Source organism: Cryptomeria japonica, chromosome 3 (assembly GCF_030272615.1).
Source record: "Cryptomeria japonica chromosome 3, Sugi_1.0, whole genome shotgun sequence".
Taxonomy (NCBI): Eukaryota; Viridiplantae; Streptophyta; class Pinopsida; order Cupressales; family Cupressaceae; genus Cryptomeria; species Cryptomeria japonica.
In genome coordinates, this window is record NC_081407.1 from 100,052,819 (window position 1) to 100,079,742 (window position 26,924).

At 42.5% G+C, this 26,924-nt stretch overlaps 1 protein-coding gene across 1 annotated transcript in view; it reads left to right on the plus strand.

Moving 5' to 3' along the window:
- LOC131046026 (sphingoid long-chain bases kinase 1) overlaps window positions 1-26,924 on the plus strand; it is a 165,244-nt gene that overhangs the window by 47,695 nt on the left and 90,625 nt on the right. The window contains exons 4-5 of the mRNA XM_057979670.2: window positions 17,273-17,310; window positions 17,411-17,554. Of these exons, the coding sequence (XP_057835653.2) occupies window positions 17,273-17,310; window positions 17,411-17,554 (182 nt within the window). The remainder of the gene's footprint in view (window positions 1-17,272; window positions 17,311-17,410; window positions 17,555-26,924) is intronic.

Genomic DNA, 26,924 nt, shown 5'->3' on the forward strand with positions numbered 1-26,924 from the left:
AGTTTGAGGGGGGATAGTACAGGCTTGATGTTATTTGATGTATTGGCACATGTTCACAATAAGAATGCAGTATTGAGTTCATCTATTTGTCTGCATCTGTGTATATTGTCATATTTTGGTTATCTGCAATGCACTAAAGACACACTCACACCCGTAGGGGAAAACATCTGGCGCCGTTGCTGAAATTATTTTGGAGCACGGGAATATACTACATGGCACGTGGATAAATGGGACAACCATTGTCCGAAGGGAGGAGCAGTAACCTTGACGAAGAGCCTAAAGAATTGTTCGAGGGAGAACTAGCACTTACGAAAGATTTCTCTTGCATCCTCCAGGCGGCGATCGAAACACATGTACGAAGAGAAGCCACCACCGAGGATGTTCCAGAGGATGCTGTGTGGAATGCGCTTGGTATAAGCCCGACGGTAAATCGTTTGATGAGCAACTTGCCCAACCTTCTGGCACAGGCATTTTTGGCTCTTCAAAACCACAAGGAAGACATCTATCGGGAGAACCGACGACAACAAATCCTAGGGGAGTTTTATGAGTGCCAAGAAGAGGAGCATGATGAAACCGAGCGAGGGGTAAATAGTCCCTGAATTGTGTACGGGCGAAGGAGAATAAACAAGAACACCCCCATTGTAATGAGTATGTCAGTGACATACATTATATACGAGGGATGAATTAATAAAAGTGTTCTTTTTAATATGATGTCTTATTCTATTTCATAAGGAGAATTTTTAATTAATGCCCAATCTGCTAAATAAGGACAAAAACAAAAAGGAATACGTAGGGGACTCTGAAGCCGCCCAACGAGCATTAATTCTTGAACAACAAGCAAAACGAAGAAGAAGATTCAAGAGGATTGTTGAGGAAGGAAGCGACGGAAATGGCAGTAATGGCTCTAGCGAGGGCCAAGATGCGGTGCTAATCGAAACCACCAGGAAACGGTTGGGGGATTTGTCCCTCATGTTGGAGGAGATCGGTGACGGGAGTGCGGTCGATCCGTACACACCATTTAGGGGAAACGAGACGAGAAGGGAGAAGGGGACCGAAACTGAGAATAGAGAGGTCGGGGATACCAGTGTGGCCGAAGGTGTCAGAGGGACACAGGGGCACGGTACGAGAAGCAATCTGTTTGGCTTGGCGGCATCCAATCCTAAAAGTCAGAGTCATGTAGTAGGAACCAACGCACCAGTTTCTGGAGGACCAACCTCTGGAGGGTCGGGTTCGGGAGGCACAGGCATCGCACAACGAAGAAGTGTGATGGCAAACAAACAGAAATTGCCAAAGTTCGCAGGGGACGGAAAGGAAGACCATTTGGTCCATGTGAGACCATCTGGTCCACCAATGGGGTGGTGGACCAGGCTGAGTGGGTGCTGCAATTTCCGGCCACACTGAGGGGAGTAGCCATTGATTGGTACTCCGACATAGATAAACAAAAGGTGACTACATGGGATAACTTACAAAAAGAATTTCAACCAAAGTTTCGGCCACTACGAGACGATAATGAAATTGTGGCCAAAATCTACAGTACAAAACAAGGCAAAAAGGAGACGGTCCGTGCGTATGGCTGGAGGCTGGAAGAGTTGTTGGGGAAGATGGATAGCCAGCCAACAAACGGACTGAAGAAGAGATGGTTTGTGGAAGGATTGAGGGCTTCCCTTCGAAAAAAAATGAAGATTGTACCACCCACATCATACAACGATGCGTACAACAGGGCGATGGACCTGGAGAGTGAACAAAAACATCTAAAAAGGACAAATCCTTGTCCGATGAAGACGACTCCTCAGAAGAAAGTAGCAGCGACGGGTAATCCAGCAAGAAGGTCCAGGCGCTCTAGAAAGACATGGAGCGAATGATGACAGAGTTTAAAACAATGAAGGGGAGCACGAGCAAAACCGAGGAAGGTGATTTATGGTGTATTGAATGCAGAACTGACGGGCACACGAAAGGTTCTTGCTCGAAGAAGGCCTGCTGTGACATTTGCCAAATAATGGGACATTCGACGAAGGAATGCCCTTATAATATGAAGACGAGGAATCAACAGATCCTCTTTACACAAGAGCAGCCGTCAGCGTCCACAGTAGCGGGCATGTCCAGCCCACCAATAACAATGCATCATCTGGCGGGTACCAAAACAACTGGTGGGGAGGAAAAAGCAATAACAATAACAACCGGAGTCGGATCCAGTACGACGCAAAAGGGTGACCAATGATCCAGTGTAGGGCCTGCAACCAGTGGGGGCACTTCGCCAGAGACTGCACGATGGAAGAAACCCCGCAATAGTTGTGTAAGTGGTGTGGACCAAGAGATCATGACGATGGAAACTGCCCAAAATCTGGGGTCAACCTACTAAACATCGAGGGAACGGGGACAGAGGAGCCGGTGTTGTCTCTCACAAGGTCGAAGACGAAGAAAGCCACCTACCCTGACCCACGTACGAAGAAACAACGAACACTGAAGGCGAAAGCCCAAGTGGAGAAAGAGATGATGGCACAACAAAGGGACACCTACGAGGTGCTAAGTACCTCCTGCTCAGAGGTAGAGGAAAATATTCTGAAGCAAATGTTGTAGATAGAAGTACCCGTAAAAGTCAAGGACCTTCTGGAAACAATGCCTCAACTACGCACGACACTCTTGCGTTCAGTACAAATAACCTCGCAGAGTCGGATAACCCAGGGTACGGATGCCTCATGGGGGTCGGCAACAGACCCCTTGATCCTGACATTGAACAATGGTCGGCATCGAGCAGTCGTGGAAATGGGCGTACTCGCGACCATCCTAATGGACACCATTGTAGATGGTGGGTCTGGGGTAAATGTCCTTCCTGAAGAAACCTGGAAGAAGCTTGGCAAATCGACACTATGGCTACCAACTTTTAACTTTCTTGGCGTGGACCAACATGGGATAAAACCCCCTGGGAACGCTTATGGCACAACAAGTGACGATCGAAACACAACCATTTGTCCTGGATTTTGTGGTGATCCCACTTAAGAAGAAGGGCTACGACACCAACTTAGGGAGAGGGTGTTTGGTCAAAGCAAAGGTGAATCACAATTGGAAGAAGAACACCCTCTCCATGGAGAAAGATGGATGGAAGTACTTCATTGACCTCATGAACCAGGCCGTCACCGAGGAGCTCACATTAGACTCTGATTCAGAAGACTCGAACAAATGGGAGTGGGATTCCTACGAAGGTAGAGACAACATGGAACCAAATAACGAAGGAGTGTTTGAACTGGATGGTTGCTCAAAGGATGACATATGCTCATTGAATGGACTCTTCCATTGGCAGATGGAGGATTATGAGTTGTTCCAGTGTAACATGCTCCAGATAGAGGAGCTAGAGGAGAACAGGTTCCCGCTAGTGTATGGAGAGTACACGGAAGGGGATGCACTCGTAAATGAAGCACTGACACATGAGTTCAACATGGCAAAACCCATTCGGTATGAGGAGCCTTCCGTAAAAGCCACGAACCTCGGTGAAGAAGCTGTGCCTAAGAATAATCTGGTAGGTGATGATTGGAACCCTGTATTAAAAGCTGCCGCATTTAAAATTTTCATGGAATATAAGGACGTGTTTGCATGGAGCTATAAAGACTTGAAGGGCATACCACCAGAACTGTGTACACTAGATTCCTTTGGTATCGGGAGCCGTACATGTACGGAAAAGGCCGTACAGGATGAACAAGAATTATGCGGCAAGGGTAAATGACGAGATTAAGCGTATGCTTTAAGTGGGGATCATTTTTAAGGTGCAAACCAACGAGTGGGTATCCTTGATAGTGATATCCCTGAAGAAAGAGGCTAATCAGATCAGAATCTGTGTCGACTTCAGGTGCCTCAATGCAGTCACTATCGAGGACCCGTTCCCTATACCATTCACCGACATCATTCTGGAGGAAGTGGTCGGGCACGAAATATACTCGTTTATGGACCAATTTTCTGGTTATAATCAGATATCCATCGCAGAGGAGGATAAGTTGAAGACAACCTTCGTGGTGGAAGATGGCGTCTATGCATATAACAGAATGCCCTTTGGCCTATGCAATGCGCTAGCAACCTTTCAAAGAATAATCCTCCACATATTTGACAAAATGTCGGTGGGCAACTTCAAGGCTTTCTTAGACAACTGGTCAATTTACAACACATAGGATGCACATTTAGCGGCTCTCGGGGAATGTATGGAAAGATGCCAGGAGGGCGCGACTGGCACTAAATCCCAAAAAGTGCAGATTCATGGTCCCCCAAGGGAAGTTACTGGGACACATCGTATGCATGGCTGGACTGAAAACCGACCCGGACAAGGTTCGGGTGATCGTGGAAATGGAGGCACCAGCAGACGTCACTGGAGTGAAGTCCTTTCTCGAACACATCGGGTACTATAGGAGATTCATCAAGAACTTCTCTCGAGTGTCGTACCCACTGGACAAACTGACAAGGAGAGGAGAACCGTACGCATGGGGAACGGTGTAGGAAGAAGCATTTCAAGAACTGAAGACACGGCTAGTGGGTGTGCCAATTCTTACGTACCTGAACTGGGACAAGGAGTTCCATGTCCACGTGGACGCGTCCAACTTTGCAATCGGAGCCACACTGGCACAAGTTGGGGACCACAGACTGGACCACTCGGTTTACTTTGCGAGTCGGTTGCTGTCAAAGGCCGAAAAGAACTACAACACCACGGAAAGAGAAGCCCTGGGGATGGTGTATTTGGTCCAGAAATTCCGGCACTATCTTTTGGGAATGCCATTTACATTTTATGTGGACCACCTGGCATTGATGTACTTGGTCAACAAGCCGATCATCCAAGGACGAATCAACCGATGGTTACTCCTCCTGCAAGAGTTTACATTCAATATCATTGTCCAACCTGGGAAAAGCCATGTGATCGCTGATCAATTGTCAAGGAATAGGTCTGGGGAGCCGGCCAAGGGAGTCAACGAAGACTTTCCGGATGCTCATCTATTTCGAATTGTTGTCTTGCCTGCTTGGTACACCAGCGTGGGGGAGTACCTTCCAACACCACAGTTTCCTCAGGAGATGCCGCCAGGAGAAAGAAGGAAGCTGGTGCTTCGCAGCAAGATGTTTCAATTAATCAACGGCCTCTTGTATACAATGGGATCTGAGCAAGTCCTACGGCGTTGTGTTGTAGAAGAAGAGGTTCAGGGTGTCTTGAGGGAAGCACACAAAGGGCCGGCAGGTGGACATATGGGGTCAGACACTCCTGCTAGGAAAGTGTTGTTGGCAGGACTTTGGTGGCCGACACTTTATAACAATACCCGAGAATGGGTGATTAGTTGTGATACATGCGAATGGGCTGGAAGGCCACTTAAGAGGGATTTCATGTTGCTCAACCCATCGCACGCGCAGGAGCTATTCAAACGATGGGGGCTAGATTTCATTGGACCCCTGAAGCCAAGTAGAGTGCGCCGATGCAGATACATCGTGGCGGTGACAAAGTACTTAACAAAGTGGGTCGAGGCATGAGCTCTCCCAGACAACTCAACAATCAGCATGACAAAGTTTATCTATGAACAGATCATCACCCGATATGGAATTCGTATCCAGCTGACGAGCGATCGAGGGGGCCACTTCGTAAACCACATCATCTGACTCCTAACCACAGAGTTCAAAATTTTCCACTCCCTGTCAAGCCCCTATTACCCTTGAGCGAACGGGCAAGTTGAGGCAACCAATAAAATAATAGTGTCTGTCATTTATAAGTCGTGTGGGGTCGAAAAAGATGATTGGGAGGAACGACTACCATCAGTACTCTGGGCCTACCGGCCAACGTATAAAGTGATCACCGGCTAGACCCCTTTTCAGTTGATGTACGGACAAGAAGTCGTGGTGCCGGTGGAGTTCATGGTGCCGAGTCTTCGGATTGCCATTGAGAATCGACTGGGTGACATGGAAAGCCTAAGGGAGAGGCTGTACGCCTTGAACAAGTTGGACGAATGGTGAATGATGGCACAATGGGCCACAGAGGCGGCCCAGCAAAGACGGAAGGTTTGGCACGACAAGCATCTTAGGCGAATGAGATTTACTTCGGGGCAATTAGTGTTGAAATTTAATGGGCGGAACGAAATCAAACCCGAAAAATTTAAAGTACGATGGCTAGGTCCCTTCAAGGTGCGCGAGGTCAATACCAACAGAGCAATTAAATTGTGGACGCTCGACGGGAAGGAGGTGCCAGACGACGTAAACGGGTCGAAACTAAAATTTGTATCACGAGAGGCACTCGAAGGATCCCGCTGGGTGAGCGAGTTAAAATTAAAACAAAAAAACAATTTTTTATTTTATTTTTAAAAAAGCACGGTCATACGGTCGTACGGAAAAGAACAGTAACCGTACGAAAAGGGTCGTACGGATAAAAATAATAATAAAAAATAATTAAGAAAACAAAGAAAGAAAAAGAAAGCACGACCGTACGAAAAAGGCCATACACAAAAGAGACTGTACAATCGGAGCAGGAAATCTATATTGCCAAAACATAAACAGTACGACCAACAAGACAGGTTCGTACGGTGTGTGGGGATAGTGCAACCAAGAAGAGACAGGTCCGTACGGTGGGGAGTTAGAAAAGATCGGACCGTACTAGAGGCACGTGCAAGAAGATTAAAGAGCAATAAAACCAGATTAAGTGATTAATCTCGGTTCAATGGACACAAACAAGAATAAGGTGGATTGGAGAAAATTGTTGCAACCGTTAGAAGGAAGGTTACAGGCAGGGAGAAGAATTGCTGAATCAAGTAAGGACACAGGCAAGAGAGTTTTGCCATCAGGTGTGCGTGTTGCAGGTAGCCTGGGGATGAGAAGCACTCAGAAAGGCAAGAAACATCGTCCAAAGACCCAGTCGATAAAGGAGAAGGAAGAGGTAACAGTGGACAACATCATGTTTGAGAGTCTTAATGGACTAGATTGCAGGAATTGGTGGCCGAAGACATCTCATGACGACCCAATGAAGAAACATCTCCGCCAGGCATAGGTACATTGGGCTATACAAATGCCAGTTTTTTGTATAAAAGATTTTGAGGTAGTTTTGCGTGCCATGATTGGCACCTATGATAGACATCGCCGCCAGTCTGTATTTGAATACCAGCATCAGCGGATAATTGTTTCCTTCATGGCAAGCGATTTCACAAGGGTTTTTTGGGATACCTGGAGTGAAGGGAAAAAAAATTGATACTTCACAGAAAATCACTCTAGACGTTCGTGCCACCTTGCTACAGTTGATGTTGTGGGATAACCTCACACAAGCAAAAAAGGATAGCCTCAAAAGTGCTAGTAAGGGAAGGGGGGTCAAGAAATCATTTTTGGCGAAGGGAGTATGGAGATGCTTGTTGTCCGTGGTGAAGAGTCGCTTTACAGGAGCCAGTCGTGCGTCTGATATAGCTATTGCACAAATTGTCTTAATGAATGGGCTGCGCAATGGAGTGGTGTACGATTGGGCATCATTGCTGGCGGATAGGATGGAGGAATTCATGACCCTCCAGTATAAGAAATTCTACATGCCACATCACGCCATCAGGCTATTTCTTGATGCAGTTCGCACGCAGATTTCCCCAGGCTCCCAGCCATTGGAGCCACAGGGTCGTGTTGCACCTGACCAGCTGCCTATATTTTAGTGGTCGCATTTGGATGTCTTGACACACGACGCTGAAGCACGTTTGGGCAAGAAACGAAAGAAGCCCGCTGTGTCAGAAACGGAGTTGGAGATGGAGGAGTCTGACGCAGATGAGGAGAATGCTGATAGTGGCGAGGAGGAATCCACCGACACCTCCCAAGTGAGCGGAGAGAGTTTCCGGTTGGCAGGTAGAGGGGGTGACTAGTTGCCGGATGAGGAGGTAATGGAATCCACTGGCGTTGAAGGATCCTCACCAGTAAGCACTGCTCCAGCATTGAGTCCGACTATGGTCGAGTTTGCATCAGCACGCCTACTAGTGACTTGCCAATTGGCGGTGCCATGTTCATTGGGGACAGTCAGTACAGTCACCACCGTGCCAGTACCTGGTTTTGGGCAATCTCGGGTGACGATCGCTATGACACCACCGAGGGCCGAGACCACACCAGGGACCGATTCTATTACCATTGCAGTCCTTGTGGTGGACTCTATAGAGCAGTCGGGTATGTTGGAGGGGGCGGGGGCCTCCATTCAACAGGATGTGCCGAGTCATATAGAGGAGGAAATGGTGGAGACACACATTCCAGGATGATCTCAGTGCTTGGTTGAGTTGCTATCAGCTCAAACCCGTGGCACCTGTAGGCGAGGCTGCTCTATCTCCATGCAGGGAGATGTGTTCTCTGGATGTTAGTGATCTCGAGGGAGAGAGTTCTCCAAGTAGTAGGGAGCTTTAGAGGGCTGATTCGCCCCCCACGGATGTAGTGATGAGTCTTCACAGAGAGGAGGGGGTGACAGTTGAAGTACAAAAGGATTTGGGAGAGTTTGAGCGATTCATTGCCGATATGACTCTAGGAGCTCAGCGGCTTGTGACCTCTGCGAGACTCCAGAGGATGCCACGGTGGTAGATCAGATGGAGAGATTGTTGACTTTTGTCAGCATTGGATGCAAAGAAGAGTTTGTGAGGTGTTTTGAGCCTGACGGGTGGCCTGAGATGGAGAACCTTGTGATGCTGGAGGCTTGGCGCCTCACTGAGGGAGTTGGAGAGACCCAGATGCAGTCCTTATTGAGACAAGTGGAGCAGGCCTTCTGAGAAGGCTACTATGAGCTCAGGAGGACACAACATATGGCATCCACTGTTGAGGCCTTGTGCGTAGCAGCAATGACGGCTCGGGAGGAGATGGCTGCTAGCTTTCAGGAGGTTGAGGTTACATTGGCACATGCTCAAGCAGCGACGGACGTTTTGGTAGCAGATAAGTCTGCCTTGGTTACGCAGTTGGAGGAGGAAAGGGCAACCGGGGCGAGGATGGAGACACAGTTGGAGGAGGAAAGGGCAACCGGGGCGAGGATGGAGACACAGTTGGAGGAGGAAAGGGCAACCGGGGCGAGGATGGAGACACAGTTGGAGGAGGAAAGGGCAACCAGGGCGAGGATGGAGACGTAGTTGGAGGAGGAGAGAGCATCCAGAGCTCTGTTAGAGACTCGATTGGCTAGTGCATTGGAGACCATCGACACGAAGGAGAAGGAGGTGTTGGAGGCAGCCTATATGGTTAAGACTGCAATGGAGAGGCAGATGATGGTAGAACGAGATCTGAAGAGGAGTGAGCAAGTGTACGAGTTGCGTGGGCGATTGGCTTCCACCACTACACCAGCACCCGCACCTTCTTCATTAGGGATGCCCTCTGTACCTCCTCCGTCTTGAGTTCCTTTTGTTGTATATGTTACATCATTCCCATTTTGGTTGTATGTTGTCTGAAGACGACCCTTCTTTTTTGGGGGGGATGATGTTGTCGGGTAATTACGTATGTGTTAATTTGTGTGGTAAAGGTCGGTAGTTAACTGACGGTTGCCGACAGTTGGCATCGGGTAACCGTGCCGACACCTATATAGTCGTCCTTGTTTCCAGTTTGAGGGGGGATAGTACAGGTTTGATGTTATCAGATGTATTGGCACATGTTATCAATGAGAATGTAGTATTGAGTTCATCTATTTGTTTGCATTTGTGTATATTGTCATATTCTGGTTATCTGCCATGCACTAAACACACACACACCCATAGGGGAAAACAAAATAGACGTGCACTATAAGAAGTGTGGAGAACAGTCTAAAAGGTCAAAAATGCTACCGAAACTGGTACTGCAATCCAAATCAGATGCTAAGAAAAATCGGACCCTAGCTTTCCAAGATCTTTTGAGTTCTCCTCAACATACCCAAAAGCTTATGGCAAAACTTGTAAACTGGCCAAATACCTACAGAATAACATCCCATAGAAAAGGGGACATTATGGATTACCATATTACAAAAATTGAGCACACAAAGAGTAACAAGATATTCATTGATCAAATAAGAAGCAAAAGCTATCTTATATAGATTTGCAATAAAAGGTGACAAGCCACTTTATCAATGTGGGATGAAAGTAATAAACTAATAAAACAATTTTATTAATGCCTATAACTAAAAGCTAATTGACCATTACTATATAATAATTGTTCTAAAATTTTCAAAGTTATGGCAAGAATATTAAGCAAATATAATAGCATATATTAGTTGGAACCAAAGAAGTAATAGTCTGCAAAAAATTGCGAGTATACCTGATTAATCCTGAATCTTGGAGACAGTCGATTTATTCCCTAAAAACATCTTGATTCACAAGAAAATCGTTGACCAATCTTTGACCCAATTTTGAACGATTTTTTGAATTTAAATTGCATTAAAATCATGTTAAAACCCCCCAAAATGGCAAAAAGGTGAAAAAATTGTTTTAGAAACTCACAAAACCCTAGAAAAATTCATGAAATTACTGAATTGCTAAAAAATAGGGCCAATTTGAGACAAAATCGGAGTCAATGTGGAATCAATGTTGAAACAATTTGTTATTTTGTCCCTTAGTTTTATTTTCGACTTTGAAAATCCCTAAATAAAGGAGTGGGAGGAGCAATGGCCGTCATCAACTGAATTTGAAAGGGCCTCAATCATCCAAAATTGTGGGGGGCATATGAGATAGTGTCGAAGTAGCTGGCAAATCTCCTCTAGATTGCAACTTTGATATGACTGAAGCCCTCTGCACACCCCACCCAATGGATTCTGATGCGAACATGTATATAATTAACATTGTACACTAGCTTTAAAATTAAAACTATTATGCACTATTATAGATGGCACTTTGACGGGGAAGGAGCGAACCCCTATAGTTTATAATTAATAATATAAATTAGTTTTAAAATTTAAACTATTATAGACTATGAATATATATTAATAGCTAGATAATAAACTATAATTTAAAAATAATGTCAAATTTATTATGTACAAATTTGATTTTTAATATAATATATATATTTTTTGATGGAAGAAACTTAGGTTTTTAGCTTGGTCTTATCCTAGAGAGATCACTTACAGAGGATCTCTTCCCACAAGGCCATTTTCGGGGGGTCATCATTCCCCACACTTCACATGTTCAAACCCACGAGCTCAATGACCCAACAAAGGTAGAAGGTTTGTGAGCTCAATGACCCAGTGAGTGTTTGAATCAGAGTTCCGTGACTCGCGGCGAGTCACGGGAGTCAGTGGGTTGGGTGACCCTAACCCGAGCTCGGACGGGTTAGGGGGTGTGACTCGCTGAGTCAGCGAGTCACTCCCTAACTTGCCGAGTCCGAGGGTCGTGACCCGACTGACGTCACTTAAAAAAGTGCAGTCAAAAAAACAAAAAAAACATAACATTTTTTAATGATTTTTTTTGCCATTTCCGTCTCAGGACCAGACAGATTTTGGACGCTGACTCCTCTCCGATCAGTCTAGAGGAAGTCGATCCCGAGTCCGATTTGCTCACTGAGTCCACCAATCCAGCCTTCACTGATGAGGACCTTGAGTGGGTTGACCAGGCAGACAGAGAGGCTGAGGCTGTGGCTATGGCAGAGGAGGAGGATAGAGCACGATCAAGCACAACACCTATGGCTACTCAGACTAGCACATCACAGGCAAAGACTATGGCTACTCAATCATTCAGGACCTACCTTAGACGCCTTTCTAGGAGGTAGATAAATGAGGCTGAGCCAGAGCCTGAGCCATAGACTTGTTTTTGTTTACACTTTACAGTTACATATATGTTTGGGAACATTTGAAGTCATGGATTTTATATACATTGGACAACATTTATAACTCTATATATCTATGTTTTCTAATTCCTTCAGCTACAATTTACATTTCTACGCATGTGATGGATGTATGTTTATGTATGTGATCAAATTAGCTTCTATTTGATGATGTTATAGTGTCTTTAAGCTTAATTCAATAATGGGTGTATGAAACAAGTTTTAAATCGTTAAAAATCTCTAAATTTCAAGGGTTTTCTTATTTTGCTGAGTCATTGCCGAGTCCGAGCCGAGTCACGAGCCGAGTCCGAGTCTGGGAACTTTGGTTGAATCTTGGTGGCTGCCTCACCAATGGAGTTTTTCTAACATGGCATTAAACGTCCAAAGACATATATAATATATATAGATATAGATATAGATATGTGATTTTTAATTTATAATTGATATAGTTAATCTTTGCTCAAACAAAGACAAACAATTCATTATGTGGGCAATATATCCAAAGTGCTCCATGAAATAAATCTAAGTGACGACAAACAAACTTACATACTTGTAAAACAACCTCCAACATAATCATTAAAATTTGTCTCTACCTAAAATAGCAGTTGCAAGCTAGGTATTGCCAAAACCAGTGGCTTGCTAATCTTTTACTTCAACTAAACAAATGCCTTTTGTTGAATTCTACCCTGTTGTGACATTTTCACACATCGCCCCATTGACCCCGTACTTTTCAGGTCCTCTTGGTCTTTTGGTTTTGGTTCGTTGGGTCTTTTTGTAGCAATCTCTTCAGTCTCCTCGCTTTGCAAATGTTTTGGGGTGAATTTGATCAAGTCTGCAAGTCGTTTGAGTAAATTTGGCCAAGTTTGGAACTTGTTCAATACGTTTTAGGGTTTCGCCCTTCAGACTTAGATTTGAGGTCTTTCCGTTAGGGTTTTGGAGAAGCCGAACATTGCATTCAAATCAGAGCCCTCTAAGGAACCCATCAGTGGAATTTGAGTGAATTCTGAGAAACTTTCTATTTTTAGGAAGTTCCTATTTTTTAGGGATTTCACTGCCTCCCAGATTGTCTTTATTTCACCAAAAATTAAAATTACTATTTTTAGCATTTTTAGTAAGTGTCATCTTGTCCTGTTTTGCCCTAATCTTAACATTTTGAAATACTTACTATTCTTAGTAAGCCTATTTTTGGCAGGTTATTCACAGGCAGGGGTCCTGACACTGAAGACTGAGCATTCCTGAATACTTTTCTAAATCCGGAAAGTTTGAAAAAGAAGGCTTCTGAGCAAAAGAATGGCTGTGTGGAAATCATTCCAAAAGAGGAAAGGCGTTGAAAATCCTCTTAAGGCAAGAAAATCACTTCGATATCAAATATGGCATCTCGATCTGGAAAGTGCAAAAATGGCTAAGTCTGGATAAAAACCAAGCAAGAATCCCTCACCAAAGAAATGCATCCAAATGCAAGTGGGCACCAAAATGAGGTCCATTTTCCTCCATGGCGAATTTTCTAGCACAAGGTGAACTTGGTGCTCAAAAGGAGAAGTGGGTGCTAGAATGGGCTGGTGGAGGAATTTTCCTCCACCGCCAAAATTCCATGACCACACCAAAACAACACCCAAGAGCAAGGGGGGGCGCTAAAACATGGTTGTGGAGGAACACAAATTCCTCCATGTTACCAAAATTCTGCCCAAGGCCAGTTTAGGTTGCCAAACTGAGGGTTAGGAGGAACTTTCCTCCTTGAACAAAATTCCTCGATTGCATAGAAATTCCGCCCAAGTGTGCGCATCAGGGAAGGAATTTTCCTTCCAAAGAAAAATTCCTCCATAGGGTCATTCTAGTGCCCAAGATTGAAGGTTAAATTCCAAGGCATGGAAATTTGAAGTCAAGGATAAGGAAGAAAAGGAAAATCCCCTTGGGAAAAATTTCAAAAAATCCTCTCTCAGGCATTAAAATTCGCCCAAATTTCGAAGCGATGACAAAATTGATCAAAGAAGAGAATTTTCTCTCTTGAATTCCGGAGCTCAAAATGGGAAAAATTCCTAAAAAATAGGAAAGGTGATGAATTGATCAAAATTTTCATCCCAAGGAGAAAGTTACATCCAAGATGAAGAATTCCAAGAAAGTGAAAAAATTGATTGTGTTGGAAATTCCTTCCTTCAGGACAGAATTCCAAGAAAGTGAAAAAATTGACTGTGTTGGAAATTCCTTCCTTCAAGACAAAATTCCAAGAAAGTGAAAAAATTGACCGAATGTTGGAAATTGCTTCCTTTAGGACAGAATTCCAGAAACACAAAAAATTGACTAAGTGTTGGAAATTCCTTCCTTCAGGACAAAATTCCTGGAAAATGTGAAATTTGGCTAAGGATTGACTGAGTGTTGGAAATTGCTTCCTTTAAGACAAAATTCCAGCAACGCAAATAGTTGACTAAGTGTTGGAAATTCCTTCCTTCAGGACAGGATTCCTGGAAAATGTGAAATCTGGCTAAGGATTGAAGAAATTCCTTCATTGCTGGAATATTTGACCAAGTAGTGGCTGAGTCAATGCATGGTGAGATAATGGAGCATCCTTTGCATTTAGCCGTCGTAATTAATGAAATAGTGGAGCATCTTTTGCACATAGCCGTCACATTTGGGAGATGATGGGGTATTTATGGCATCATGGGTTATTTTGCATGGAGGAATATTTATTGCATTTGTGACATATTGGGCAGATTTGATGGAAATTGGTGCATTTAATGCACAAGTGGACGTTGTTTTGGGCATGCAGGAATTAATTGTAGTGGGTATAATAGACATTTATTGAATATTCCCACCTTGTTGCATCACGTGTGTGGAATCGTTTAGGGAAAAGCCTAATTAGGGTTTTGCATGTAATCGAGGCTTGAGGCATATATAATGGGGTGATCACCTCATTTGTAAAGAGGGGGGATATTTGTATGAAATTGTTGCGATAAGTTATTGAGATAATAACAGTGAAACATTGCTCTCTGATGGTGTCCACTTTAGTTATTTTTCAAAACTTGCATGGTTTCACCTTCCTCACTTAGGGTAGAAGTAGAGTATGCTTTGATTTCAATGGAGAATGTAATGGTGTTTGATGAATTTCTATGGTTCATATATTTTGCATCTTCTTGATTATAAGTTGCAGTGTAAAGTTAGCTTGAGCCACTAAATTTGTGCAAAGTTCAATCGTGGATAGTCATTTGGATTGCGCCGTTTTGGGTATTCACATGCACTTTTCTCGATTTGAAAATCCTTTAACATCCTTGGAAGATTGCACCAGTTCTTGTGGAGTTGTAGTTAATCTTGGCGAAGCAAAACGTGGTTTATCTGGAATTCGTCCACTAAAGCACTATCTATTGATATCACTGCTCTTAGGAGTAGATTTAGATCCTCCTAACCCTTTCCCCTTTAATTTTAGTTCATTCCAGTTCAGTTCGTTCGAAGTAGAAGTATCATAGAATTGCTGTATCTGATGATGAAGTTCCAGCCATAGCAAAGAAGTGAAAGAACGATTCAAATGTAAGTCCCCTTGGATTACCAGCAAAAATCAAAGCCAAACGAGTCTATATCCGTAGTAAAGTTGCTAGTACGCAGTTGGAACCTTGGAGTCAATGTATGATATTCTTGCAATCTTAGCATACATTTGATTTTGATCAAGAGAGGACAAGGTGACCGTTGGGAAACTTTATTCTGTGTTAGGGTCTATCACAAAAAACACATCAACGTACCCCATATAAAAGACTTACCAATTGTCATTAGGGAATATAAAGCATTGCAACTGTGTAATTTGATTTGATAAGCTTTCTCAAATATTGAATTACCCCTAGAAAACTCCTTGCCTCAATCACATTGAAAGTCTTGGATCGCTTCAAAATGACTTCCACTTTTACTAAATTCCTAACAATAGCTCTATCATTGTCTGATAAATTTTGATCTCTGCTACTTCGTAGACTTAGCTAATCTTTGATCTCAGACTTAGACAACTGTTTGGTATATTTGGTGACTGCCCTTTTAAAAATTTAACTGAATATTTGCCTATGTAATCAGCAATATGAATATAAACAACAAAAATCTATTTTCTACAATTTTCTATGATTTTTTAAAATCCAAATTTTTACCCATTTTTTCAAAAAGTCTTGTACTTTTGGTTTATCAATTTTTTACCCAAACGATTTTTGCTGCTATGATAAAGCATTGCAATTGTAGGATATGATTTAATAAGCTTTCTAAATATTGAATTAACACTACAAAACTCCTTGCCTCAATCACAATGAAATTCTGGGATCACTTTAAAATGGCTTCTACTTTTACTAAATTTTTAACAGTAGTTGGATTGTTCTGTTAAGTTTTGATCCCAGTTATGTCATAGACTTAGCTAATATTTGATCTCAGACTAGACAAATATTTGGTTTATTTGGTGACTGCCCTCTTAAAAAGTTAACTGAATATTTGCCTATTGTTTAGTTTCGAATGGAATAGTTTTCACTTACAGAAAATAAACAGAACAGGACAACATAACAGAATAACAGTAAATGAATATTTAACACAGCATATGGCAGAATGATGTTTCTTTGTTACCATGTGTAATTTTGTATATCAACAACATGAATTGTTCCTGATACGAAAAACAATATAAATAGTACCGGACGGTTGGTTAAGACTGCCAACCGTTGGCAACCGACCCAACTCTTGGGAACTAATTACACTACTTTATTAACAAAGTATTACTTGTTTATGAGTGGCATATTTGCTGTTTACACCTATGTAATCAGCAATATGAATATAAACAACAAAAAACTATTTTTTACAATTCATGGGTTAAACTCTATTTTATTTGCTCTCTATATCTCTATGCTATGGAAATGCCCTTAAATTTTTTAAAAAAATAGTTTTTCTTTCTTTCTACAATTTTTTATGTTTTTCTTTTAAATCCAATTTTTTCCCGATTTTTTCAAAAAATCTTATACTTTTGGTTTGCCAATTTTTTCCGCAAGCAATTTTTTCTACTATGGTTTGAACTATTTTATTCTTGTTTGAAATTTGAGTGATTTTGTAGTTTCTTCTTTGATATACATATGGTCTACTGTGGCATCTGGTGTGACCATACTTACTGTACAATTGAAATATACCATCTTCTAGTAATATATTCCTCTTATTTTGCAGTTTCACTCTGTTAATAGAAGGTGATAAAACTGAAGCCTGCCAAATGTTATCTTTTATGATTCATCAAGATACGAGAATTATCACTAAAAGGATGTCTGTATCAAGTTTAATTAACTAGTAAAAACCTAGATGCTTCTAAACTATGACGCCCTATGAAGACACTGGCAATACCTAGGATCTAATTCAATTTTTCCATGGACAAGGACCTACAAATGATAATATAAGCACCTTAAGAAACTGGATATCTGCAAATTTTATTGTCAGTACATTATACTTTTTTCTGTAAAAATTAGTCCTCATATTACAAACTTCTTGTGAAGGGATTAATCCTGATAATTTTGTTTTGGATACTCTGCATTTCAATTTCAAATATGTTTTTTCCTTTCATTTGTAGGTATTGTATGTGTGGGAGGAGATGGAATCGTCAATGAGGTGAGCAAAACATTTAATTGCATAATGATAAAAATGATTTCTCCATCATTTATATTTTCTTATGTTAAGCTCAATACGGTCATTTCATTTTTTCATTCAGGTCATAAACGGTCTGAAAAAACAAACAAATGAGAAATTTCGAGCTATACCAATTGGCATTATTCCTGCCGGATCTGACAATTCACTGATATGGACTGTATTTGGTATTAGGGATCCTGTTACTGCAGCTTTAGCGATTATCAAGGTACATTTATTAAATTATTTAATCTGATTCATAGGTTTCTATTTGATATCAGAAACAAAAGCCTTTCTCTTAATAGTGATGCAATGCTACCTGAATGTGTTGATGGATAGAACGATTGCAAACCATATTGTAATGAAGTCCAACTGGGATTAGGGAAAATATCTGACAATTTAGACTTCCCTATTAGGGCTCTAGTGGATCTAAAATGACATTTTGGGGACAGGAAGAAGTAGCAAAATGACTGACTCCTTGGGTAGGGAAAACTAAAAGCTATGCAATTGATCGGCATTCTCATATTTTAGGTTTGAAGTGGGAGATAGACAGTACTTGACAAGAGCTAAAGAATGCTAAGGTGAAGCCCAAAGAAGCCGAGTCTTGTGTTCAATTAACACTACTAACCAATATTAACAAGGGATAAGCTTGAGAGAGAGAGGCAGAGAGAAGGTCTGTGTATGCTAGTTTTTGTCATATGTCATCCCCAGCTATTCAATTATTGTTGGGTTTTAATGTGTATTCACTGTGTTTTGGTTCAAAGTTATGGCTTAATGAATGTCAGAACATAGAAATTTGGTTTGCGTTGGTAACGATCAACAAACAAGAAATGAGAATGCAAAAGCAATGAGTAACGCTGCACAATGTGTGTGAGAGATTTTTTATGTAGTATAAATGAGGGTTATCAATTGTTGTACCATACAATATTTTTGTATCGTGTCAAGTTTCAAGCCAAATTCATCATCCTAATTAGTCTTAAATATGGTTTAGGTCTTGTCTATTCTCTTTGTCTTGTTGTCCTTCATCCTTTTCTAATCTTCATGGGGTGGTAGAATTCAGTTGTTCAAATCATTTGTTCAGGTGAAGGAGGATTGGTTGCTGCTAAAGAACATGGGCAAGGGTGCACCTTTGAAACAAAAACTTTCAATGTTAAATATTTTCTAAGTGTGAAGATTAGGCACATATTCACCGAAAGGGAATAGGATTTGATCTTTAAATATTTTCTACATGCTATCAGCTGCACACTTTTTGAAAGGAAGACATAAAAGTTTAACTTAAAATGTGAAGTTGTCAATATAAGTGCATGCTCAAGTAGGAAGATACACCTCCAGGTAGGAAAATCAAGTGTTCAATAACTTTCCATTCATAGGTATGCACTTGGGTTCCAAGCATGTATTTGATCTAAGAATAAAATCTGGTTTATAAAAATTAGAGCAAAGTGTATTCATAGGTTTGTAATTAGGGTAAAAGTGTCTGCCACATAATGGAGATTATGTTATGAAATAAAAAAACCTTACAGGTGCATGCTTTAGGCTAAGGGTGCACCTCATAAAGGAAAAAAAGGATTGGTTAAAAATCGATTGTTAGGTGTGCACCTACTGTTGGATTTATTGCATTGATGTCAAAAGGCCAATCAGTGGTGTGTGGGTTTTACCTTGTGCCAAATTTATGGCACTAAGATTGAGATTTCGTTGATCAAGAGAAAGGCGATTTATCTTATTAAAATGCACTAATGATGGCGTCCATGCTTGAAATTAAATAAAAATGTAAAAAATATATTGTATTTTGGGACGACCCCTCATAGGAGCCGACCCTTGTGAAAGGGCTTTAAATTGTTTTTTAAATATATTTTTGAAATATCCCCAAGATGGACGACCCACTTTGGAAGGTCAATTAAAGCACTAGAAAATTATTAAATATTTACTACCTGCTGCTGGCCGACCTACCTTGAGGGGATATGACCATTGGTGAAGAGGTGTTGTGGAAACAAAGGGTTGTTTGAGGATAACAAAACAAAAATCTCATTAAATATCTTTCCTATTTTATGAGCAGATCTAGAGCAGAAAAAAGAGCAGATTTATGAGTGAAAATTAGACTTTAAAAGAGCAGTTTTATGAGCAAAAAATTAGACATTCTTGGAGCAGATATAGAGCAAATTTTTGTGAAGATTTAATTCAGATTTATGAGCATGTATTGAAGATCATAGTGCAGATCTGAGTGGAGATTTGAGTGCAGAGCTTTAAGGAAGATTTTTGTGAAGTGAGCAGATTTTGAAGGTGGTTTAGGGTAGATCCAAGAAGAAGTCACAAACAAATTGTTTTACTATATCTGGAAGTTTGGTACCTTGTATTTGAGAGATCAGAAGGTTGTTGCCTCTCATTCGAAGAGATTGGTGTCTCTTGCTGAATTGGTGCTTAGTGGAGGGGATTGGTGCCAACTTTGGGTTGGTGCCTACGAAATTGTAGAAGATTCAAATGTAAGCAATATTTTGCCATGGTTTTCTCACACAAGGGTTTCCACGTAAATCGTGTACACATCTTGTGTTTTCTATTGTTAGATCTTACTTTTGATTATTGCTCTATGATTGCTAAAAGTAAAAAGTTTTAATAAGTGAAAAGTTGTATTATATTGATTCACCACCCGGTCCCCTCACAATATAAATGTGTGCGTTTTGTCACTTATGTAAAGATTTTTGTCACAATTTGCAATCGATTATCAAGCACATATTTGTTTGTGTGTGTGTGGGGGGGGGGGCGGGGGGGTTCACCTTGTAAAAGAGGTAAGTTCATTTTGAAAATTTAATGCTTAATGTATATGTGCATGCTTGAAGTCAAGGGCACACCTTATAAAGGTAAACTCAATTTTAAATTTTAAATGCAAGGATCCAAAATCAATGTATATGTGCGTAGGAGGGTGTGCACCTAGGTTTGGGCCAAGCATGTATTTGATCCAAGGATAAAATTTAGTTTATAAAACTTGGAGAAAAGTGTATTTATAATACATTTTTTTGGTAAAAGTGTGTGTCACATAATGGAGATCATATTCTGAAATCAAAAATTCTATTTACAGGTGCATGCTTTAGATAGAGCATGCACCTCATAAAGGGAAAAAGGTATTGGCTTTGCAAAAACCCTTCGTTAGGTGTGCACTTATGTAAAGAGTAAGTTTTGTCAAAATTTTCCATTGATTATTATCCACACTTTTAACCTAGGGGGCACACCTCATAAAGGAGGAGTTCATTTTGAAAATTCAATGCTTAATGTGTACATGCACACTTGAGGGCAAGGGTGCACCTCATAAAGGAAAACTCAAATTTAAATGTAAAGAGTCAAAACCAATGTATAGGCATATGTAATGTACCCTTCTCACACGTGAGCAATTGTTTAGCCACTAGTTTATTTTCCCCCTAAGTTAATTGGCATTGGAAAAGGAAAAATAAATTAAATAATTAAGTTATCAAAAAGTTACTTTTCAATGTTTTATTTGATAGCTTACATTTAAGTATTAAAAGAAGTGTTTAAAGTGTGCAGATAAAGTGTTGGTAGGCTCAAGGTGATGAAAAGTGGTCATAATTACAATTTTATTTTATTTTATTAAGGGGAAATGCTTTTTCAAAAAAGAAAAGAAATAAAAAGCAAAAAAAGTTTTTTTTCGGAAAAAAGCAAAGAGGACTATAAAAAAAGCAGCAAAAAAAATAAAATGCTTTTTTCTAAAATAGCTCTAAAAAGGTTACAAAAGGAGGTTGGGTCTTAAGAAGAAAGGTTAATAAGTTATTTTTCATTTTCATTTTCTCCAAGCAGGAACTTGAGTTCATATTTCTTGAGGATAAAAACCCTTTTGAAATACCAATTTCAAGTATGAAAAACCACCTAGTTGGATATGGTGATTTCACTTTGAGATCACATTGGTGCGGCAAGATGAGTTCTCTTTGTATGTTTGGTAAAATGAAAATATTTCATGTATTTTGACAAAGTTTTGATTTCTAAATGTTATTGATGAAATTTTGTTGAAGAATATAACATTTTCTGGGAGGATGTTTGACGTTTTTGTGGGCTGTACCTATTGTACTAGCAATATTTGATGAGCATATGATTATATGGAAAGGAAGGGGGTGAATCTGTATAATACAATCTTTTACCTCTTCCAACTTAACAATCACAGTAACATCAATTGCACAATATTAATAAGAAGAATAGCCCTAATGTGGAAACCCTTAGGGAGAAAACTACGACAAAAAAATGCTTATGTAAACTTGTTGTTTGCCCCATACGGGTAAACGATTAAATGCAGAAAGTAAATGCACAAAACATAATGGAAATATATTAAAAAACCAGTCTCTGTATTAATTCAACAGTCCATGTACATCAAGTGCTTATAACATTAAACCCAGATACGACTATCATGATGATACTAAGAAGGAACGGTATGCAATATATAATACCCGAAGGGGTGCGACCAACCGTCGCGTCCAACTGCCCCTCAGGACGACTAACTAACTGACTGCCATAACTCATTATTACCGACGACAACATAAACATAATATGACAACATAACATAATGATTATTCCCGACAACATCATCCCCCCCAAGAAAAGTAGTTGTCTCCGGACGACTTAATACAAAATAGAGATGACATTAAACAAAACCAAGGTAGAGAACTGCAGGAACTGCGAATGCTAGTCGAGCGTGAAACTCATACACCTGCTGCGTCCTCGCCTGAAAACCCTTTTCTGCTGCCATCCGATGATCAAGTGCGGATTTCACCATTAGTGCTTCCTTTGACATCACAGTCCTCTTGTGCCTAAACCAAACTTGTCTGCAAAACATGCTTTTCAGTCTCAGCCTCCACCAACTGCTACTCAAATGATACCGTCTCCCTAGCCAATTTGTCCTCGATAGCCACCCGCATTGCCCTCTCGGCATCCAACTCCTGGGTACGCTGAGCTAAGTCTCACGCTACTCCTACCTCCAACCTCCAACCTGGTGGTCAGCTCCTCCCAAGCCCTCTGTGCATCCACCAAGGCAACCTCTCGTCCAGTCGAGACATACTCCGAGTTCCTCAAAGCATACCATTCATGCCGGAAAGTGGCCACAACCCTCTGGCACAAAGGCTAGGAGACGCCTCAAATCCTCCATCACACTCCCCAAAGGTTGATAACTGAACTGAATAACTCCCTGTGCCGTATGACTTCGCGTGCCTACAATGCCTTCCCTCAGACTCTGTATGTTCGCAACCTCCAAATCCGTCTCCCTCTACGGCTTATGGCTTCCCTGCCAATGCTTAGCTTCAAGCTTCTTTCTCATAGTATGGAACAACCCCAACACTTACCATGACTTCTCGGATGCCCTTCGCCCAACTCCAAAAAGTGTATTGTAGCTCAAAAAATAAACTGGGGGTCTGGGGCAGTGCCCCAGCAGGGTTGAGGGGCAGCGCAGCCAACACCAATTTACAACCTTCATAACCACATGGAAGTCCATGGCGCACATCATTTTTGTGATATTTTAAGATACCAAAAACCTTCTCCACTCTAATTTTCTTGTATCCATCGAATGAGTTTTCAATCTGATCGTCAGTTTTTTTTCACTGTAATGTCCCCAATGGCACCCCGGCCATACAACCACCCCGTACGGCCAACAACAACACTGACACCTCCAATCGTACGACCACCTTCCCATGCGGTCAACACCCCTCCACCGTACGGATCACCCCATACGGAATACATGACCAACCGTCTACCATACACACCGTACGGGCCTCATACATGACCAACCGTCCACCATACACACCGTATGGGCCTCATACACGACCAACCGTCCCACCACCACTGTCAATGACGATTTTCTTTTTCTTTTTTTCTTTTTTTTTAATCAATTAATTTTTTTTATTTTTTTATTTTTAAAATTTTCTAGATTCGGCTCGGGTTTCGTGCCTTTGGGATTGCCCTTTCTTGGTTTGCCTCGCTCGAGAGTTTCCTGCTTTGGTCCTGTGCCTCTCGAGTTGCCTGCCCGGCCTCTCAAGTCCCCTTCCATCCTATCGGGTTCCCCTTCGAACTCTCAGGTGTCCTTCCTGCCTCTCGGGTCCCCTGCGCGCTTCTCGTGGTAGGGTTTCAATTTGGACCTGTTGGTGGCAAGTCTATTTTCAATGGCCATTCGAAGACCTGGAACCACAAATTCTACAGGGACCACGGTCTCCTTCCCGTACATAAGAAGAAGAAGAATAAAGATTTTGAGGGTTGCGACCTTCCACACAAGGTTCCAATTGTTGCCGACACGAATAATCTTGGGATTATCTACGTCACTGAGGTTTGGGGCGTCTCCCTTCCAATATTCTCTGTATTCCGGCAGGTACACCTCCTCTGTTACTTGCTCTGGTTCCTCTACTTCGAGCCTGTAGCTCTGGAACATTTCGTAATCCTCCATCTGCCAGTGGAAGAGCCCGTTCAATGACCCCGTCTCATCCTCGGAGCACTCTCCTAGTTTGAGAATACCTTCGTCGTTGGGCTCCTTGCAGCCCCGTCCTTCGTCCCTCAGGTCGCCTTCTCCTTCACCCTCTGATTCCAAAGATGATGCCAGTTCCTCACTAACCAACTGCGTCCCAAGGTCTATGATAAACTTCCTTCCTCCATTCTCCATAGACAGAGTGTTCTTCTTCCAGTTGTGGGTGGCCTTGGCTGCCACCAGCCACCCTCTCCCTAAGATCGCATCATACCCTTTTTTCTTTAGTGGGATTACCACGAAGTCCAGTATGAAGGGTTGTGCCCCGATGGTAACTTGTTGGCCCATCAGTGTCCCGATGGGTTTGATTACATGTTGATCTGCTCCCAGCAAATTGAATGTAGATGGCCACAACGTCGGCTTCGGCCAGGTTTCTTCTGGAAGAACATTCACTCCTAATCCACCATCGACGATGGTATCTGTTAGATTGGTGCCAAGGATACCCATCTCCACAATGGCCGAGTTCCTTCCAGTGTTAACTGCCAGCAGCCTGGGGTCTATTGCAGACCCCCCAGGAACAATTGTGCGGTGGTTGGTATTGGTGTGTGGTTGGGAGAGATTATTCAGCAACGCCGTTCGTAATTGAGGCATCGTCTGGAGGAGGTCGTGTACCTTCACAGGCACCTCCAATTTTAAAATTTGATTTAGTATAGCCTCCTCCGCCTTCGGTCGGCTGGAAGTACCCGCCGTACCCTTCGCCTTTGCCCTTTCTCATATCTCTTTCTCAATTTCTTCTCGTGCTTCCCGTACACTTCGCTTCTCCGTCTCCGGGTCTGGGCACATTGCGTGTCTGGCTTGGGCGCGCGTTACGGCCAACACTTCCTCTTCTTTGGTTTCCTCGATATTGAGCAAGTTGACGCTGGACTTCGGGCAGGTGGCGTCTTCGTGGTCTCCCGGTCCGCACCATTTGCACAAATATTGTGTGGCCTCTCCCTTTGGGCAATCTCGGGCGAAGTGCCCCCACTGGTTGCACGTTCTGCATTGTACCATCGGTCGACCTTTGGAGTCGTATTGGATCCAGCTCCTTGTATTGCTATTGTTGTTTCGTCCTCCCCACCGATTATCTCGGTAGCCTCCCGATGTTGCATTGTTGTTCACCTGGGAGCTGCCGGTACCGCCCGATGTAGTCGGTTGTTCCTGCGTAAGCAATACTTGTTGGTTTCGTGTTTTCATGTTGTAGGGGCATTCCCTGGTGGGATGCCCCATCAACTGGCATATATCACAATAGGCCTTCTTTTGGTAGGAGCCTTTCGTGTGGCCATCCGTCTTACATTCCGTATACCAAAGCTCCCCTTCGTCGGTCTTGCTCGGACCTCCCTTCATAACCTTCAGCTCTTTCATCATCCTCAGCATGTCCTTCTGTAGGGCTTGCACCTTTTTGCCGGACTTGCCATCGTTGCTGCTTCCCTCGGAAGAGTCATCATCCTCGGACGAGCTATCCTTCTTCTTTTTCTTCTTGGATGTCTTGGTCTCGCTCTCGAGATCCATCGCTCTATTAAATGCATCTTCGTACGAGGTTGGTGGAACAATTTTCATCTTCTTCCGGATGGAGTGTTTTAGTCCCTCCACGAACCATCTCTTTTTCAACCCATCCGCTGGTTGACTCTCCATTTTCCCCAACAATTCGTTGAGTCGCCGACTATAGGCTCGGACAGTCTCATTCTTGTTCTGCTTTGTGCCATAGATTTCGGCTACTATTTCATTGTCGTCTCTGAGGAGGCGGAACTCTATCCCGAACTCCTTCAGGTCAGGCCATGTGCCGACTTTGGCCTTATCCATATCTGAGTACCAGTCGATGGCCACTCCCCTTAAGGTTGCTGGAAATTATGCTACCCATTCGTCTTGGTCGGTAACGCCGTTCGCTGATCATATGGTTTCGCAAGTGCGGCAATGGCGGATGGGATCTTCCTTCTCGTCGCCGTTGAACTTCCGCAGCTTCTGCTTACTTGCCATCCCACCGCTGGGTCTTGCTCCTCTGGTGCCTTGTGTGCTTGTACCTGGTGATCCTCCGCCTCCGCCTCCTGCACTTGACCCTCCACTCGTGGATCCTCCAGAGAAGGTTGTTGACCCCGAACCGAACAAATTACCTCCCATATGGTACCCTTGTGCTCCCTCGGCATCGTTGGCTGTACCGTCACCTTCGGTCGTCTTCCTCCGGTTGTCCTCCGAAATGGACAAGTTCTTTAGTAGGTCTCTGGTAGCATCGATCAGGTTTAGACTTGGCCTTGTTTGTTCCACCAACTCTTCGCGACTTCTTACCCTATGGTGGTATTCTGGCAAACTGTAGAGTTCTCCTTTGGCACCCTCCGTAACTCCTAGGTTCCCTTCGGGCAACCCTACGACAGTGTAGAGAGTGTAAGTCTCTCCGTCTATCTCTGCCTCTGCAACCTCCGTGACACCTCCTGGGTTCCCTTCGAGCAACCCCTCGGCCGGTCGTCCCTCGGCAAGCTACCTTAGCCTACGCCTTCGTTCTATTTGCTGTCTGAGATTCAACGCTCTTTGTGCCACTTCCCATTCGTCACTTTGTATCTTTTTATTTTTATTTAGTATATTTGGCATAAATCACTTCGGTACATAGCAAGCACACACCATGTACACAAAAAAAACTTTTTAATTTTATTTTGCCTTTCGGCCACGATTTATATCAACAATGTGTTGGGATTATTATAGGGTTCAATTTCCCCCTCGCCTCTTGCCATCACGCTCTGCGTCCCACTGCAATTGTTCTGTTTGTGCGTTGTTGGCCTCTGGGTTAATCTCACCGATGGGTAGGCCCATCGTGTTCGTACGCCATCCTGTTGACATGTATTTTGTACACCATCAAACACAGAATAAAATACCCAAGGGTACCTTATCCTCTCTTGAGTAAAGCCTCTGAATGTTGAAGATATCGCGAGAAAGGATCAATCAGGGTGACTTCAAGGTTCTTCGTTGTAGGATCTCTACATATGGATAAGCACCAATGGTTGTTGTGAATGCTGTTTCTTCAAGGGGCCTTACGTTTTCGAATTGCAAGAACAAAATTTTCCTAAAACTAACAAGTTCTCAAAAAAGATCAAAAGATAGGGTTTGCAAGAGATGAATTCTAATCTAATCCTAAGAA